The sequence below is a fragment of the Caloenas nicobarica genome, chromosome 20, assembly GCF_036013445.1.
Source record: "Caloenas nicobarica isolate bCalNic1 chromosome 20, bCalNic1.hap1, whole genome shotgun sequence".
In the NCBI taxonomy this organism is placed as follows: domain Eukaryota; kingdom Metazoa; phylum Chordata; class Aves; order Columbiformes; family Columbidae; genus Caloenas; species Caloenas nicobarica.
Window position 1 is genome coordinate 6,883,832 of NC_088264.1, and position 18,345 is coordinate 6,902,176.

At 55.1% G+C, this 18,345-nt stretch overlaps 2 protein-coding genes across 2 annotated transcripts; one reads left to right on the top strand and one right to left on the bottom strand.

The window, feature by feature from the left end:
* Positions 1-2,169: 2,169 nt before the first annotated feature.
* MYOC (myocilin) lies at positions 2,170-5,806 on the bottom strand. Its single transcript, XM_065649144.1, has 3 exons — positions 5,100-5,806; positions 4,453-4,584; positions 2,170-4,316 (listed from the first exon to the last, which is right to left on the bottom strand). Exons 1-3 carry the CDS (start codon positions 5,602-5,604, stop codon positions 3,532-3,534), a joined length of 1,422 nt encoding a protein of 473 aa, XP_065505216.1. The 5' UTR covers positions 5,605-5,806; the 3' UTR covers positions 2,170-3,531.
* Positions 5,807-6,072: 266 nt separating this feature from the next.
* Positions 6,073-18,345, top strand: VAMP4 (vesicle associated membrane protein 4). The gene is made up of 8 exons (XM_065649084.1): positions 6,073-6,157; positions 6,465-6,574; positions 8,365-8,411; positions 8,785-8,835; positions 15,754-15,854; positions 16,408-16,487; positions 16,662-16,713; positions 17,661-18,345. Exons 2-8 carry the CDS (start codon positions 6,509-6,511, stop codon positions 17,687-17,689), a joined length of 426 nt encoding a protein of 141 aa, XP_065505156.1. The 5' UTR covers positions 6,073-6,157; positions 6,465-6,508; the 3' UTR covers positions 17,690-18,345.

Consider the following 18,345-nt stretch of genomic DNA (forward strand, 5'->3'; position numbering starts at 1 on the left):
AGGCAAGAGGCTGCTAAAAGCAAGAGGTTTCCTGAGGAGCGAGCCTTGACGAGAGCCTTCCCGAGGACCTGGAGGTTCCCTCCTTGAGCTGCTCCTGACCCGCTCCCCTCCCACAACACACACTCGCCACCGCGCATTCAAATCACACCATCGCTGACTCACGTCAGCTGCCACCAGAGGGACCTCTGGGTTCGCAGCAGACACAAAAAGCCTCCTGAGAAGTCATTCCTGCCCTGGGAGGAGGTGCTGGCTGGCATTGCACTCCCGAGGGATGCAAAGGACGGACAGCGGCTGCGGGGTGGCTCTGGGGGGGGTCCCAGGGAGTTGCCTGCGGTCAGGGTGCTGCCGCCGGCCCCGCCGTGGTTTGGGGCACGGGAGGAGCTGGAGTTGGTTCTTTCAGGGGGTTTCTAGTCAAGCTGTAGCAATGTGGAGTAAATAAATGTGCTGTTAATCCACAACGGGAGTGATAAGCAGAAGTAACTGAGTAGGCAACACCTGGGGTACATCACTGTCTTTACAGGAACCGTACAAGCACAGCTACAGCAAACACTCGGGGAAAGGAGGATGACGGTAGGAGGACTGAGGGAAAGCAGACACTGTTTTGATCTATAAATGTGCCATAGAAGAGATGGTTTCCATGGTTATTGAGTTATGTTGATATTTTCCTGGTTTGAGGAAATTGTCCTTGTTTTTTATCTTCTGGTTCATCTTGGAAGGACCCCCTAAAAATGGGAAATGCTTCACCAGACTATTGTGGTTTTAAGGAAATGCTGCTGAAAGGATTAATCTTAAGTTCTCTAACAAAGCCACTAGAAAAGTCAGACAAATTTCCCACAGTTAGCAGTGGGAATAGACCAAGCTTTTGGCTATCGAGCTGAGTAGAACAAGGATAATATTTCTGCAGAAGCTTAATTAAAAGCAAAAGCTTGGGCATTTAATGCATCCAAATAACATGATTTTGATGTGTGTCTCCCCAAAAGAGCCCTGAACCACCCTGGCTGCCTTGGGGCCAGGTTGAGCTTTCAGTCGCTGACCCTGGTTAAATGAATATTTTTATGACATTTACCCAAATAACTTGCTCCTGGCCATTTACGTTGGAATAGCTCTTGCTTTTTTTTAATTTGAGTGGGATTTGGTGTGCAGTCTCTTTTCTAGGACTCTGGTCGTCACAAATAATTGTGCTGAACCTCCCATAAATTAAGGAACTATTTAGTTTAGGGAATTCACTTTTTTTTTTTTTTTTCTTTTTGCTTAATAATGTTCAGTCTGTGCAAAGACTGTAACTTCTCTCAAGGGCAAGAGCAGACAGGGGTTAATGTGACTGGGACCAGTCCCAGCAGCCCCCCTCGCTGGACCGGCTGCTTGCTGGGATGCGGGAGGGGAGCGACTCACAGGCTTGTTTTGCAAAGCCGTGTATTCAGCGCTGCTCAGCTCCAGCCCAGCTCTCTGGAAATCCTGTGTATGTTGGCTTGTCATCATTTTTTTAATTTTTTTTATAGTGAATTAAGCAATGGACTTCCCAACCTGAAAAGACTCCGGCGCTGGCAGAGAGCGGGGAGGCCAGAATGGCTGGGGCCGTCTGCTCTCAGTGTCTCTGAACAAACCCTCCTGTTCATGCTGGGGCTCAGCCCGCACCCCTGGGGAGCTGTGGGGTGACGGGGGCTCCAGCTTCCCCTCCCTTCCTCTTCTGGGACAGAAATGCTGCTCTCCCATCCCCGGTGCAGGTTCACTGTGCATTGGGCAGGTGGCGTTTGCCTTATTTCTCTGCACCAGGACCCAGACAAGCGCCCATCCCAGGTGGGTTGTTGCGGCAGGGCAGAGGGATGTCCCGAGGGGATGAGGCTGCCCCTCAGGGCAGGGCTGTGCGTTATGGGGGGCACAGCTTGTAACACCCCGCACCCCAAGGGGGCTGGGGTGCAGCCCGTGACCCGCTGCAGCATGAAGGTGACACAGCCCTGCGTTCACGAGGAGCCCTGGGGCAGAAGATGGAGTGGCTGTGGGTGAGGGGGGACACGTCGCTGATTCCCATGGCCCCTGGCTCCAAGCGGTGCTGTCCCCTCGGGACAGCAAAGGGGGGGCTGCCTCCGTTCCCCCCATCCCTCCCACCGCAGCCTGCCCCCCCTGCCACCTGCAGCTCATCAGTCTTTCCCATTTGGCAAATCTCCAAGGTTTAGTGCTGAAGCTTTGACTTTTATTCCCATTCAACGTTGTGGGCGTGTTGCAGCCCCTTCTTCATGCTAAATAAAGGTGCTCCTGGGGTCAACCCTAGCAGCAGTCACCTACAAAATATAGCACACTCCTGGCCAAAGCTTTGTAGCTCCTCTCTCAGTGCCTTCAGCCCGTCAGTGCATCAAGGGGGTCACCAGGGCTTTAGACCGCTCTGGCCAACCAAACACCCAGGAAAACTTGGGCTCGGAAAGACGAGGTGCAAAGCAGCGGCAGTGGGCAACGTTTATTTGGCCGGGACCCTGTGCATCCCTGGGCGATGCAGCCAATGTTGCCCCGTCTGCCCCAAGCACTGGTGGGGGGCAGAAAAAACCTCCTACAAACTTTCTACAATAAATAAACAGCATGTTTTGGCCTGGTGTGGGGAGCGCTGCTGTGCTGCGACAGTGGCCGGGCATGGCTGTGAAGCCGAAGCGCGTGGCCAAGAAGGGCTGGGTGCACCAAGGGGCTGCTCAGCTGCGGGATGCTCTGCCAGCACTCCTCATCACTGCTCTCTTAGCTTTTTTTTCTCCAACAAAGCAAGGCTTGTGCAGCGAGTGTCCAATTTTCCCCACTGCATCTGATCCTGCTGGGTGATTTTTGGAGGCAGCTGAGCTCTGAGATGCCGCCAGGCACCAGCAGCGTGGGATGCAGCGGGGTTTGTGGGGCGCTCAGCTCTGCGGGGCTGCAGGTGGATGCAGCTCTCCTCCGTGAGGCTGGCCCGGGCTGGGGAGCCCTTCCCAAAACTGCTGCTGCCGGGGAGTCTGGGGAGCATCAGTGATGCTCGTGCTCAGCCCGAGCCTGGAAACACAAACCCCAGTCCCACGAAGGGGATCACTGCTTGCAACTGGCAAGGTGTTTATTTTTAGGTGGGACTTTACGGGGCAGCCTCTCCCCACCTCCACCATTTGCCCTGTCTGGCCTTCACTGTGCCCGAGCCCTCCCTGCGCCAAATTCAGGGTGGCCGGGCTGGGGTGTGCTCCAGGAGCTCCCGGAGGATGCTGGAGTGGCTCAGGGATGGGTACTGCTGTGGCCCATCCAAAACCCACTGAGGCCAGGGAGAGGTGTTTCGTTGACTCAACCAAGCTCTAGAAAAGCACTTAATTTCTCTCTGCTGCACTTGAGCATGATGGATGATACTGGAGGTGCCAGCAGGGACGTTGGGGCCCCATCGCAGCAGGGCTGGCCAGCATGCGGTCCCACCATTGCCCAGGGGTGTCTGAGCTGGTGCTCCTGGCCGCGCCGGGAGGAGCCGGGGAGCAAAGCGGGGCGCCGAGGCACGCACTGGTGTCGCAGGGGCTGAGCCGGCGTGTCCCCGGCCCCAGCTCATGCCTGCGAGAGGCGGATGGGGTAGGTGACCATGTTGAAGCTGTCCCAGGCGAAGAGCTGCCGCTCAGCGGGGTTGTAGTCCACCATGCTGAGGTAGCGGAAGCGGTTCTCGAAGGGGATGCTGAGGGCTCGGCTGGTGCCGGTGGCCGTGTCGTAGGCAAAGTTGACGGTGGCGTTGGGCGCTGAGTAGCTGCTGACGGTGTAGAGGGTCCCGCAGATGACAAAGGAGTTGGCCACCCCCCGCTTGCGGATCTTCGTCTCCCAGGTCCGCCGGATCTCCAGCGTCTCGGGGTCCAGCTTGGAGAGGACAATGGCCCCCCTGGCCTTCTCGGTGCTGTAGATCACCCAGAGCCCCGTCTCATCCACCGCCAGGTCGATGTCGGTGTAGCCCCCCCAGGAGTAGGGGTACTGCCCGTGGTAGCCGGCACCGGGGATCTCCCTCTCGGCGGTCACGGTCTCTCCCCGCAGGTCGTAGCGAGCCACGGCGCGGGAGCGGCGGGGCTGGAAGAACAGCCCGCCGCGGTAGACGACGGCCCCGGTGCTCTCCAGGGGCCGCGGCAGGATGTGCACCTTGGTGGGGTAGCCCTGGGCCAGCTGCTCGGCCGCCTCGTACTGGAAGAGCTGCCGGACCTCCGTGCCCACCGTGTCCACACGCCACGTGGTCTCCCGCGTGAAGGGGGGCACGGGCTCGGGGTCCTTCATCCACACGCCGTACTTGCCGGCGATGGAGTCCGCCCGGCCGAAGACAACGGGCTCCCCCACCCACACCAGCTCACCACAGCCTGCTCAGGGACAGGAGGGGAGAAACAAAGGGGTTATTGCTCGGCGGTAGCCCCCAGCGAGCCCCTCGGGGGTGCCAAGCGGTGTTTGTGAGCAGCAGGGTGAGCAGCAGGGTGAACAGCACGGGGCCGTTCGTACCGGTGGCAGTACCCAAATCCTCGCTCCCCGGGCGGCCGAGCGCAGCCTCCTCCAGCAGCCGGGACGCGGGAATCTCTGTCCTCTCCGACTGCAGCTCCTGGTAGGCGAGGGGCTGTGGGTCCCAGCGAGGGGCTGCGGCAGGGCCAGGCACAGGGTGAGCAGGGGACGAGCCAGCCCCCTTCACCACCGCACCTGCCCTCGGGGGGCTCCACGTGTGTCCACTGCCCCCCAAAACACCACTGGGGCCCAGCGCCCTGTTCCACTGCAGTGGGGCACATCTGTGACCCGCTGACAGGGACCCCACTCTTCAGCTGCTGACGCTGTTGCCTCCCCCCGCGTGGGCTTTAGCGTGCCTTGGGGGAAATTCCTGATTCCCTTGGATTCGCACAGTCCCCTTCGTCCTCCTTCTGCAGCAGGGCAGACGATGGGATGAAGAGGGCTCTGGCTGCCAGCCCCCATTTTGGGATGGGAAGGGGATTTGGTGCCACGGGCTGTGACCCCCCAGTAGGGCTGAGCCCCGCAGCAGGTGAGCGTCCTGCCAGAGTGCCCAAAAGTGGGGGAGAGCCGTGGGTGCACTATACGGGCGACAGCAAAGGGACCTGACCAGTGCCCGGAGCTGCACGGGGGGTCCCGGCCCCGGCACTTACCTTTGCCAGGGGCACGCAGGGTGTCCCGGCCGGGCCCCCCTCCGCCGGGGGGGCAGCGGGAGGCCCGCAGCCGGGCGATCTCCTGGGCGCTGCTCTCCAGCCGCCTCCCCAGCTCCTCGTTCTCCCGCTCCAGCCGCCCCTTCTCCTCCTCCAGCCGGGCTTTGGCCCGCAGCACTTCGCTGTAGGCGTCCTCCAGGCGACCGGCCGGGACCCCCGGCTGGGGCTCCCGTGCCCCGCCCGCCTGCCCTCCCCGCGGCCCCGAGCCCCCCGCGCCCCGCTCCCGGCCCTCCAGCCGGCTCAGCCGGGCGGCGAGGGCGGCCAGCTCGGCGCGCAGCTCCGGCTCGCCGCCGCCATCGGGGCAGGCGGCCTCCACGGGGCTGGCCACCGTGAAGGTGTAGGTGCAGCGCCCGGCGCTGTCATCGGCACGCCGGAGAACAGCCGTGTCGGCGCGGCAGCCCAGCGCCAGCGCCAGCCCCGCGCAGAGCAGCAGCCAGCGCCCCAGCATCGCCGCCGCCCTCGGCGCCCCCGCTCCGCCGCACGCCCGGCGCTGCCGCCCGCATTTATAGGGCGGGAGGGCGGCGGGGAGAGGGTCGGGGCGGCGGGGGGAGGACGGGCAAGCCGGAACCTTCCAGATGCCTGTGGCGGCGGCGGCTTTCGCCCAGCGGCAGCCGGCACGGCCCCCCCCGCCGGGCTCCGGCAGCCCGCGGCCGCCGCCAACGGCTTTGCTGCTGGGGCCGTGTGCCAGGGGCGATGCCGGGGGCCGAGCCGGCCGGCCCCCCCGCTGCTGGCTGGGAGGCGACGCGCGGGGCCGAGCCGGGAGCGCCGCCAAGCCCCGGGCTCCCGGTCCAGCGTGTGCCCGGCCCGGCCCGCGAACCCCGGGCAGGTCACGCCCCCTCCGCTAAGCCCCGCCCCTGGGTCCGCCCGTGGACCCGCCCCCCGCCCCGCCCTGGAATCGATAGCTCGGCGCTCGGCGCGGTGGGCGGAGCGCCGAGGCGGTCGATGGGACAGCTGACCCGCCGCCGCACCGGCCATTTCCCGCCGGCCCGGAGCGCAGCCCGGTGAGCGGGGCGGGGGCAGGAGGGGTCGCCGGGTGGGTCGCCTCTGTCCGGGCATCGGCTCCGCTCCCGGGGCACCGCGGGGCGGGGCCGGAGCGGCGGGGCCGGGGGAAAGCGCGGGGGCCGGGCACCGGCTGCCCCTGCATCCCCCTCCCGGGGCCGCTGCATCACCCGGGGCCGCTGCGTCCTTCCGCCTTCCCCCCGCTCCTCCGGGCCCGCTGGGCTGGAGGCTCCCCGGCCCCGCGGGGCTTCGCCGGGCGCCCGTCCCCCCGGCGGGGGTGACCCGGTCGTTCCCCGCACCTCCCTCCAGGCATCTCCTCCCGGGCGCGGAGCCCCCGTCCCGCAGCACGGGCCATGCCTCCCAAATTCAAGCGGCACCTGAACGACGACGAGGTGACGGGCTCGGTGAAGAGCGAGCGGGTGAGTGCCCGGCCCGGCCCGCGGTGCCGGTGCCGTGGGGGTGCGCGGGTGGGCGTTCACGCACCGCGGCAGCTCCAGCCGCCTTTGCCGAAGGGTCTAGTGCTGCCGCAGCCACCGCCGTGGGGCCCGGGAGCCCCCGCATCGCTGCTGACGGTGACATCGAGTTAGCGAGTGTTTTAAACCAAACCCCGTCAGGAGACGCGGCTGCTTCGAGAACCCGTTTTGGTTCCCTTAGGCCGGACCCGTGGCCCTGGGATGCCGCTGTGCTCCGCCGTCCTGCCTCACCGCGGCTCTTCCCCCCACGTAGCCGGCTGAAGGACTCGCGTGAAGTTACCTGGTGCTTCACAGCTGAGTTTTTGTCCTGTCACCAAGGTCCCCTGACATTTCAGGCTTTGAAATACCGACCAAAGTAGCACAGTGCCCTGTTTCAGATGAAGGGGATTCAACCTGATGTGTTTGTCCCGGGGTCATGCTGTGCTAAAACTGAGGTTAGGCTGTAGTCGAAAATGTTACTCCAGCTCACATTAGCTGTCAGTGAGATGAGGATCCTGTGTTGCCAAGAGCGGTTCGCTCATCTCTTGCAGGAGGCGATGGCTGAAACTATTGTGTGGTCTCACGGGTTGCTTAAGTTGATTGAGCAAACGTGACAAGGATGGAAATGTAGGCAAGCTTCAAAATAAGAGCACTGTGCTTGCAGGTGGGAGCTTGGATTTATGCACAGTGGAAGTAGGAGCTATTGGTACCACAAGGGCCATGCGGTGTGTTACCTGGCCCACACATTTAGAGTGCCAGTTCCCCCTCTTGATTATTTTTGACTCTAAGTAGATGTTACTGGGAGTCGTCAGCTCGACTGGAAAATTTGTGCTGCCCTGCTATGACAAATGAACTGTAATAATGTGTTTGCCCGAAACTTTCAGGCTTTTGTGGGATTGTGGGGTTTCTCTTAAAAATCAGCCTTTGGATCGTCTGGTGGGGTGTAGTGGAACAGCAAGCCTGACTCAGGAGGAGCCTTTGGCATGAAGCGGAGGAGCTGCCAGACCGTTCTGCTCTCCAGCCCGGCCGTAGCCTTTGCCAGAGTCGGGGGTTTGGAGGGGTTGATCCCTCCAGATGTGCTGTGCACAGAGCCCAGTGTGTTTCTTTGTAGTCATCCTTCTTACACCTGCTGCCATCAGACGGCTGGAGAAGCCACGTGCGAGGAGCAGATCTGCCTTCCCACATGGATGGGATACCCCAGGGTGGTTGTAGGTGAGGCTGACACTTTTTGAGGAGCTGCTGTTGACCCAGTGCAGCACTGGGGATTGTCCCTTGAGCAGAGAGGACCTTCCTTCCACCGCTGTCCTGCCCCAGGGCTCTGCCTGCTGTTTTCCAAGGCAGGGCTGATGCACTGGTTGCTTCTGCATCGTTGGGAGTTGTACTGATCCCTGGAACTGGGGTCTGGACGTGTGTGGGCTACTGGCCATTGATGCAAATCCAGTTTGGCTCCGTGGCAGAGGCGTGAGTTGTCCCAGGTCGAAGCTGCAGAGATGTGCGTTGGTCTGTGCTGTACAGAGCTTGCAAACGCTGCTGAGGTGATAACAGTGGCACTGAGGCATCCAGCTCGGCCCTTGTTCACAAGCAGAGGCAAACAGCACAACTCCAGACACTTAAAAAGTACTGTTGATGCTCTCCAAAGGAGGACTCACACATAACCTGCAGCTGGAGGATGCTGGCTGCATCCTAAGGTCTGGAAATGTTCATGTGAAATGGTGGCTGCTTATTGACGAGGTGCTTTGTTTTTTTTCTGTTTGCAGAGGAATCTTTTGGAGGAAGATTCGGATGAAGAGGAAGACTTTTTCTTGTGAGTTTGTGAATGGCGGCCGTAGGAAGCGGGATGTCTTAACTGCCTCCGGCTCTGACGTGGGAGGTGTCAAACACCAAAAGCTGCTCCCTGCCGCATAGGTGGGGGCTTGGGAATCAAAACCTTTGAATCCTTTGGGATTGTCTCCTAGAGCCTTGGCATCGAGCGTGAATTAAGACTGAATAGGTGACCTTTATAAGAGTGGGGTGTCTCACATATCCTAAGACATAGGAGAGGTTGATTGGAGGTATGAGAACAGTTTTCCAACCACATGACATTGATTCTGTCTTGCATATCTTTTCAGTCTGGTTTAAAAACATGTTTTCCCTGTATTAATATCTTCCATCCTGATTGCACTCTTTTCTGCCTGCAGGAGAGGGCCTTCGGGACCAAGATTTGGACCTAGGAATGACAAGATCAGGCAGTAAGTTGTTGTTCCTCCGTGTCACGCAGATGATATTTTATCCTGGCACTGCAAGCCCCTGCTGCTGTCTTAACAGAGTATTTCTGTGTAGTTCTGAACATGAACATGGCTTGCGCTTGCTTTCTTCTAACTGACGTTTCTTACCCAACCTATCCACAGCTAAGGGAAATCTTAAATTTGATTCATACTATCAAAAAAAAAGTGCATTGACAGAAGCAAAGGGATAGGATTGTATTGCAGTAGCTTAGCGGAGTTTCTAAAGCCCTTGCTGTATTCTGGTGATGACCTGTTCTGTGCTTCTATGGGGCTCTTTTTTTGAGCATTAACCCTGAATTTTAACCTTCACTAGCACTTTTTTTATTGTTTTGTTGTTTTTCTTCGTCCTGTAACTTCTCAATGTTTCAAGAAAGCAAGTGTTCAGGAGCACCCCAGGACTGTGGTTTTTTGGGCAGTGTCTGGTCCGCTGGCCTCTTTTCCAGATAAAGTCCTGATGTAGATGACCTGGAGATGAGTAGTGACTCAGTGGGGTCAAAGCAGCTGGAAAACAGGAAACCATTACAGCTGGAGGAGGACGAGTGACTGCAACAGGGCAAGAGGGAAGGAGTGAACACTCTGGATCCATCTCCCATTGAGTCATTTCCTGGATGGTGCTTGTTCTGGGCTCCAGTTTGCCCTGTCCTGTGAGGGGTGTGATGGTGGTACTTAGCAGAAAGTCGGGAGGATATTCCCAGATCCCTGTTTTGCATTGTGCTGTTTCCTTTTCTGATTGCCATGGAGCCAGAACAGAGATCTGTGTGGGGACTGATGGCCAGGCATTAATCAGACTGGGTCTTCTTGTGTACATCCTGAGTGTTCCTCTTCATTAGGGATTTTTTTGTGCCAGGAAGAAGCCAGTGCAGCTCTGAGATGACTCATTGCCAACGTCAGCGTTAGGCAGCGCTTGCCGTGTGCCCGCTTGCCCCATTACCTTGAGGGGCGAAGTGCATTTGAGTTACACAAGAGGCAGCAGGTTGGTCACTGCACCCTGAGTTTTCAGGGGGTCCCTGTTCCCCCCAGGCTGTGAGGATGCTGTTGGTAGAGGCACACTGGTCCTTACAGTAAACCAGCGTGGATAAAGCCTCCCTTCCAGGGCAGTGCCACACTGGCCTGCAGTGAATGGGAAGGGTGAGAGTTGTTTTATTGAGTTGGGTCCCACCCCAATAAAAAGGTGTAGAGGGGGCAATGTCTACCCCTTCATCCTCCTGTGCTGGAGAGGAATTACAGAGCATCTTCTGCCATCTCTGTCTGGTGGAGGAAGACGGGAGCTCTCTTCTTCCCACTGTCTTGGCGAGGCAGAAGGGAGCAAGAGCTTAGATAGAGGATAGCACTGCAGCTGTGAAGGGGAAGAGAAATGAAAGAGGAGTTCACCCAGGAGGTGGTGGGTGCATAGGTGTGATGTGACTAATGCCCAGCACACGTGAGGCTTGCTCATGGCCAGAGATTGCTTATCTAGTGGACCTGGTATGGGAAATGTCCCTTGGGGTGGCGAGTGGCTATGTCGTATCTAGTCTCCAGAGCATCTATTATAAAATAGTATCTATTTTCTGCCCTCATCAATGTTGATTGCTTTGCTTAATAAGCACTTACAGTATGCAGTTGTTATTTCTTGTCATGGAGCTTATTATTAAGTTTCTGATCAGACCGGCCCTGATGCTGGATGGATTGATGCCTGGTCTGCTAATGATGCAGTTTGCTCTGGTTTCAACAGTAGAGGAAAAGGCGGGTTGGATTGCTGCTGCAACACTGTAAGGAAAAGACGTTTTAAGGAGGAATTTGAGTATTTGGAGAGCTGAGGCATAGCTGGGCAAAGCCAGAGAGAATGTAGCTTTACGGGGCTGGAGGAATGAGGTGTGAAGATGGGTGTAGAAGATGAAACTGGATGCAGGATTGGGTAGAGGAAAAAGTGATGGGATTATGGGAGCAAAGATGCAGAACATGTTGAATGTGAGGGGCAAGACTGGAAACTTTTCCTAGTTGTCCTTGGCATTGAAGGGGCTTGGGTCAGAGTGGAGAGTTTGGTGGCAGAGACCCTCGAGACTGGCTCAGCTGCAGAAAGAGATGGTGGGAAACACTGCAAACCTGGTAGGGGGAAGAGACAAGTTCGAGCCAGCAGTAGTGACAGGAGGAAGTGTCACAGGCCACTCTGCGCTATTTGGTCCTGAGAGATCTGGAAGTTCAGGTTCTGTTGTCCCAACAGCTGCTTGGTTGGAGTGAATGCTCTGCTGGTAATTAAGTGACCACATGAGGTCCCTTGGGCTCCCCCTGAGACCTCACTGTCCCTGGGGTGGGCTGGAGCTGAGAGGCAGCTTTTAACAGGCTTTTATCCTTTTCCCCAAAGTTACAAAGAACAGGTAAGGGAGAGCTGATCTCTCTCCTCTGCCTTTGCTTCCAGGCTTTGTGAGGACTCCCGAATATGTTTCATGAGACGTCCTAGTGCCTTTTTAGGTGAAGATGGGAGGTTTATCTTCCACCTGGGTTTCTTTTATTTAAATAGGAGCCTCTCATCACAAGTCACCATTTCAAAAAATTTACCAAAATCCTCCCCTTTTCTGTGCTGCTTGACTTCCTTCACAGCTGATGTTTCTGCTTTCAGGCGACAGTGCTGCTGGGTTTGGGTTCCTGCTCGTGCTGGCGATGAGGCTCAGCACACTGCTGTGGTGCGCCAGAAGACAGGTCTCGGTCCCTGTGATTCCCCCATCGCGCTGCTGGACGTGAGCAGCATCCCCAGCCCCAGTGGTGCTGTCTGGCTGCAAGCCCCAAATCATGTCCTAAGGAGGGGCAGGGTTTGGGGAATGGTTTGAAGGCAAGAGTGGACAGCAGCTTCCCAGGGTCTGGCTGCTCCTCGCAGGTGGCTGGTTGTGCAGTGAACCCCCTCTGTAGTCCGGGCTTTCATTTGAAGGAAGTACCAAGACCGTATCTTCAGGGGTTGTTGTTTGGTGTAACCTTTTCAAGGATTGAAGCGCTTCAGGGAGGCCCAGGCTGCTATCTTCCTTGCAGACGTGATGAAACAGCACCTTAAAAGCAGAGATTTGTGGTGGAATTCAGCGCTGACGCCCCGTTGTTGAGTGCAGCAGAGCTGTCTGCCGGCCGCTCCTCTGCAGAGCCGTGCCTCGGGGAGCGCTGCGCTGGCCTCCTGCCTCTGCACCGTCTGTCCGGCTTGGCTCTCCCTCCTGTTCCTTCTTCCCTGGGTTACTGCCACAACGAGGGGTGTTTGGGTGTAATTTTCACCAAAATACACAGCGCTATTAATATCGCTGGGGTGGAAAATACAAGTGTGTCATGCTGGCTGTAAACAGCCGGATTGGAGACAAGCAGCAGCCTTGAGCAGCACGTCCCATGGTGCGTGCAGGGGCTGTTTACAGTGTCTGAAGAATGCGGTGCTGTTGTGAGCACAACACCGTGACCAGCCCAGGGAGCTTTTCAGTAGCTAACCCAGTGTGGCCAAAACAAAAAGGTTTATTCCTCCCACTCTGGACCCAGCAAAGCACAGGAAAAGAGGAGTCTAAACCAAGCGAAGCACCGATGGGTCTCTTCTTGTTGTTTTGACAGTGTGTACTTGCTGTCCTTGTTAAAAGCATCATATTTGCAGAAATTAGTAAGCAGGGGGGTCATGGGAGACACATTTTATGCTTTTGTCCTGCTGCCTTTCCTGGCAGGTATTTATTCTACTGTCTCTTGGAAATCTGGCAGGAGTGAAGCACATGAAATGTATGTGTCAAAAGCCAATAGCTCCCTAACAAAAAATATGCTTCACATTAGAAGATTCATTCTCTCTTGCCAAATAAAACAAGAAAATATTTTTCTTCTTGATGTGACTTGAGTTTCCAAGCTCAGGCATGCCAAACTAGTGGGAATTGTTGAATTTGTTCTGAAACTGCAGGGCTAATGCATAGGCTGGGCATCTCGCAGCCCCTTCCTGGAGAGGCATCTCTTGCAGCAGTGATGGCTGGGAGAGAGCAGAAGGCAAGGGCTGGCTTAAGGTCTGGTTAAGGCACAGTGTGGAGATCAAAGTTTCATTCCCTGGCGTGGCCTCTTGCTTCCTGTTGTGTTTTTTTTCCTAGGGTTCTTTCTTTACATCAGATACCAAAAGGTACGCTCAAATGTCTCTGCGTTCCACGGGAGTTAAACACCTCAACCTTTCGAGAGTTTAAGCTTTGGTTTCCCTGTGCCTCCATTCTCGGTCCTTGAAATGTTTCGCTCTCGTAGGGGGGTGGCTAGCAGCGTGCCCAGGCAGCGGAGGCATGCAGCGCTTTGCCAGCAGCTCCAGTGAAAAGAGGCGAGATGCTGAAATGCAGCTTGGGCACTGGGGGTCTGTACTCCATAGGTCTTCCCAAATGCTGGTACGCACCAGAGCAGCTTGAATTTATGTACCTGCCTGCTTTGCCTCGAGTGCTTCAGGGTGCCCCAGGACTGCAGCAGCATCTCTCCAGGCTCTGAGCTGTACTGGTGGGGTTACAGGTGGTGGTGCGTTGCGCTGCACGTTCCTGGATGTGCTGTAACCTTGCATGCTCCCACTTGTTAGTTGTACCAAGATAACTGGGTTACAAATCTATTGTGGGAGGAAATCTATTTTGAAGCCAGTAAATGATTTTAGAAACATTTACATACTGCAAATGTAGTCTTCTGCCTATGAAACTGATGTTTAAGGCCTTAGAGTTTTTGCCAAGTTGGCTCATCTGGGATAGCAGATGTTTCTGCTTTTTGTGTCTCGCCCCAAGCTATAGCAGCGTTGCTGGTGGCTCTGAGCTGGGGCTTGTCCCTTGTGCTGAGGTAAGGAAACCACCTCACGTCCTCACCTGCCACCAGTGTGGAAGGCAGGAGCTGCCACCGCACGGTGTAGGTGGGTTCAGAGAGATGCTGCTCCCACGGACTCTGCGATGCAGCGCTGGGAAGGCAGGTTCCTTTCTTGTGGTATCCTAAATAAAGCAAGTTTTTGTGTGCTGCTGGAGTCCAGCATGTGCCATATGAGGGCTGTTGAGTCAGAAATTGTGGTTGCCTGGCTGTTCCACCTCTGGAAGCTGCAGTGCAGTTGTGCTGCAGAGCCTGATCTGAAATGCTAAGATGGGAAGCCCCTTCACATTTGAAGATCTGTAGCTCTTTCCAGAATGGTGTTGGTGGTTTTTTTTTGGGAAAAAAGCCTTTAAATGATTTTCCTTGTCTGGTTTTGGATCAATAAATGTGAGCAAGGCACAGGCTTTGCCATTGTGACCACTATTGCTTGTTGCAGCTGCTCCTCCTGTGTGTCTCAGTGGTGTCTACTCAGTGGGAGGCACGTAGCTGGTAGAGAGGTGGAGAAACAGGTCAATGTGAACCTATGTCTGTAATTAATCAAAGGCACGGTGGTTAGGATGGAGCCCTGTTCCTGATTCTGCAGTGCCCCATTGACTGGCCTTGGGCAAGTTGCTTGGGGTCTCTCTTGTCCACGGCTTCCCGGGCCCCGCTGGAGGATGGAGGACCTCGTCCTACCAGGTGCTCTGAGCTGAGGTGCTGGGTGAAGGCTCTGTAGAGCGGTGGAGGAGGGTCTGGTGCTGCTGTAAAAACTCTTGATTTGGCAAATAATGTCTTTGATCATCTGCATCTGTGAGATGGCAGTGGGGAGGAGAAGGTTCTCTGTGGCTCCAAAGAGGAAGATGTTGTGACTGAGTAACTTGGGAAGCAGGAGTGTGTGGGTACTAAGCAGGCACAAATGATGAGGTGGTGGCACTCTTGCTTCCTTTGGGGACACCAGAAATGATGAGGTGGTGGCACTCTTGCTTCCTTTGGGGACACCAGAAATGATGAGGTGGTGGCACTCTTGCTTCCTTTGGGGACACCAGTGGTGCACAGTTAATGGGAGGTGTGTGTTTCTGATAACATGCAGAGCTGCTGTACTCGCCTATTTGTGCTGCCTGTTTGGCACATGCTGGATGCGTTTCAATATGTTTAATGTGCTTAAATGTTTTTAATCAATGCAATTTAAATCACCAAACCTTAGACTTAGGCAGAGCGAGTGGCCTGGAGCTATTTCTGTTTTGTTGTCCTGTGTGTAGTCACCTCTAAGACATCGCTGTTGCCATTTACTTTCTGGGAACGGTATGTCTCAAACAATGTGTTGTCTCCCTAGGGCCCCAAGAAATTTCTTATTTCTATCTCCAGGAAAATACAAGTGTATTAGCTTCAAAATACAAACCAGAATGTAGCAGTATTTTTCCACCAGGAGAAGTTTTCTCTCTTACCAATGTGGCTTTTTTATGGAGTGAATAAATGCATTTATAATAACCCTGCGGGAGTGATTTAGGCTACTGTTCACTGAAGCAACTACCCACAGAGTTGCATAACCTATATGAAGATGGATTTATAATAACTTGGTTTAGTTCATATCAGCCATTACATTACTGTCCTCTTGATGTCCCTGGCAGAGTGGGTTTCATTTAGCAGCTCTGTTCCCAGAGAGGGAGCACACCTTGCTTTGATTTCACCTAAAGTTCTTTGGCAAAGGTGCAGTGCAAGGTTCTATGAAATCTGGAGTGATAAGGTGTGGTTTGGTTTTTTTTTTCTTCACTTTGTGAGCTCTTCTGCAGCAGAGGTGCCCGCCAACAGCAAGTAGTGCCTTTTCTTACTGCGTTTGTGTGTTAAAGGTGTTACAGAGGGTCCCCCACTTCTGCTGACTTCCCAGTGCTCTCTTTTTGCCCCTCGCCTTGCCTCACCCTTTCTGGGATTGCCAGAGACCCACCCCAGGCCATATCGTGCCTCTGGCTTTCTCAGCATCCCATCAACCTCCCTCCACCATTGTCTACTTTGATTTTTGTCAGTGAGCTTCGATATCCCGCAAGCCGGGGAGACTCTGAGCAAGGGCTGGTGCTCGCTTCTGCTCCTCATGCTGCCTTTGCTCTGCTCTAGTGTCCAGAACCAGGTGGATGAAGTCATCGACGTTATGCAGGAGAACATCACGAAGGTGATTGAAAGAGGCGAGCGGCTGGATGACCTGCAGGACAAATCAGGTACGATGCTAAATGCAGCTCTGCTGGCCTTTCCCCCCATATCTCTTCCCTGTTGCTGGGCCAGGTTACCTGGTTTCAGTTCAGAAAGTGCCTAATGACAGACCTGGGTTTGTAATTCCGTGATGTTTCCCAGCCTTGGGTTGCAGATCTAACTTTCTGCTGACATTTTCCTCTCTCCACCTTTGCCTTCTGCTGCTCTGCACAGAGGCATTAGTTTGGAGGCGGTTAGGTGCTGTGATCTAGTTGTTCGTTCAAGCAAAGGTGGATCAGTTTGTCTCCCAGCCACCCTGAGCACGTCAGCTGTCTGCTGGCTTGCGGAGCAAATTCCTGTCCTCAGAGGGCAGGCAGCACAAAGGGGGCTCAGTGGGACTCGGCAGGTCTGTGTGTGCTCTAGCGAAAGGCGTCACATTGGCATCTGCTGTGGCTTTGGTGAATCACGCTGTGGTTGGGTCTTTTCCCCTGAGTTTATTGGGTAGAACTCAGTGGAGTTAGTGGAACGAGTGGATGCCCTGACTGCGTGTGTGCCGCTGAATCGCCTCTTTTCTTTCAACAGAAAGCTTATCAGACAACGCAACAGCTTTTAGCAACAGAGCCAAGCAGCTTCGGAGGCAGATGTGGTGGCGAGGCTGCAAGGTGAGCAGGAGCAGGAACAGGCAGGGTGTGTTTGTGGAAGGGTGTTAACTGCCGCCTTCTGCGAAGGGATGTGGACAAGCTCTGCTTTCTAGCTGAAGAGATGCTGGAAGGCAAAGGCCTCCTTTTGGGTTGAAGCAGCCACCCGTGTAACACGCCTCTGTGCTCCCCTTGCAGATGAAGGCAATCATAGCGCTGGTGGCGGTCATTCTTCTGCTCGTGATCATCGGTGAGTAGCTCCAGGCCACCCCAGCCACGTCTGCCATTGAAATACTTGTGGCACTTCTCACTGTCAGTGACACCCTGGTGCTGCTGTCCCTGGGGGAGAGCACCCGAGCCTCTCCGGCGGGCCCCACTCTGCCTTATGTGGTCATTAATGGTACCTGTAGAACACTCCGTGCTGCTCTTCTGCCAGGTTTAAATGCAGAGGATCAGGCTCAAACCAAATCCTACTGACTGTGGCCAAAGAAAGGCAACGTGGCCCTGCCCCAACAACATTGTACCCATCCAGGGTTGGCACCGACTGATCCCAAGGCTGGTGGGAGTAGATACAAGAGTTTCAGACTGGAGCAATGTCTCCCAAAGGCCTCTCCGCATCTATCAGCCATCTCGCAATGGGTTTGGTCCCTGCAAATGCTCCTTCCCAAAGCTGCCAGGCTGCTTAGTTTTCAGCATGTAGTGTGTTTCTTCCAGGCAAAAAAAGGAATTAATCCCTCTGCCTGAAGACTGATGTGCTTCAGGGATCCAAGCAGCCCAGCATGGCTGCGGAACTCTTCCGTGCCTCTGGGTCCGGAGGGTTTTCCTCCCGCTGACCCTGGCTGGGGGCAGCTCTGTAATGGTTCTCGTTAATTCATCAAAACCCTCGCAGCCTGTTGTCCTGCTGACACACAGCCTGCAGCGGGAGAGGCAGAGCTGGCAGCAGGGTGGGAGCGCTGGAGAGAGGGAGAGACTAATGGAAAATCCCATCTGGTTTAATTTTGGGAAGCTGGAAGGAGATGAAGGTGGCAGGAAATGTTGTCTAGCGTGTGCGCAGGCAACAGATTGCATTAGCTTGAGCTTGGAAACACACTTTCCCTCACAGCTGCTCAGTGTTTGTCACTGCAGAAATGGGGGGATAGAGATGGGTGTTGCACGCAAAGGTGCACGGCTGAGAGCTTGTTTCTTTGTGTTTTCCAGTACCCTTAGTCCTGAAGTACCATACCTGAGGGGCAGCTGGAGGCTTCGGTGGAGCTGGCTCTGGGATAACCAAACTGCTGTGTAATTTAAGTGGGATATCTGTATATAGCTTTGAAGTTTGTTTTTCTCCAAGGAGTGAGGAGGCGGTGGTGGCAAGTAGCCAGTTCTAACACAGTGTTTTAAGAACTGCCAAATGACCCTTTTTTTTTTTTTTTTTGGTCAAGTACCTGCTCCTGCTGTCAGACTTTTTTTATAACACAAGATTCAGTTCTCAAACCGCCTGTTTTGTGAAATTCTGGGTCTCTGGTTTGGAGCTGACTACTTGCCACTACAGTTTATCTGTATATATGGTTGAGTTGTAATATTAATAATAATATTGTCTGAGCAGTTCCCCACTGCCTGTTGTGGAAGGCAGAGGGGACTCTGTCCTTTCATCAGAGTAAAGGAGGGGAAAAAGAAAAAAGAGAAACATACCATTATGCTACAGGGAACTGACCCTTCTGTGAAGAACCACAAGAGTGTTGTTTCTTTTTCAAAAAAAAATAAAGGGGTGTGTGTGGGGGGGAGAAATAATTAGGTTTTACAATCCAGAAGACTTTCTGGTCCTGCCATGGGAATGCACAAGCTCGGTGTTTTCAGTATCGCTGCTTAAAGCTGTGACTAAAAACATTCCAGTAAACCTATT

Bases quoted from the DNA above. Each gene is read 5' to 3' on its own strand.
- MYOC (XM_065649144.1), bottom strand. From the start codon at position 5,604: ATGCTGGGGCGCTGGCTGCTGCTCTGCGCGGGGCTGGCGCTGGCGCTG. The intron at 4,585-5,099 runs GTAAGTGCCGGG...GCCCTGCCGCAG, and splicing joins CCTGCGTGCCCCTGGCAAAG to CCCCTCGCTGGGACCCACAG. The intron at 4,317-4,452 runs GTACGAACGGCC...GTCCCTGAGCAG, and splicing joins GGATTTGGGTACTGCCACCG to GCTGTGGTGAGCTGGTGTGG.
- VAMP4 (XM_065649084.1), top strand. From the start codon at position 6,509: ATGCCTCCCAAATTCAAGCGGCACCTGAACGACGACGAGGTGACGGGC. The intron at 6,575-8,364 runs GTGAGTGCCCGG...TTCTGTTTGCAG, and splicing joins GCTCGGTGAAGAGCGAGCGG to AGGAATCTTTTGGAGGAAGA. The intron at 16,488-16,661 runs GTGAGCAGGAGC...CTCCCCTTGCAG, and splicing joins TGTGGTGGCGAGGCTGCAAG to ATGAAGGCAATCATAGCGCT.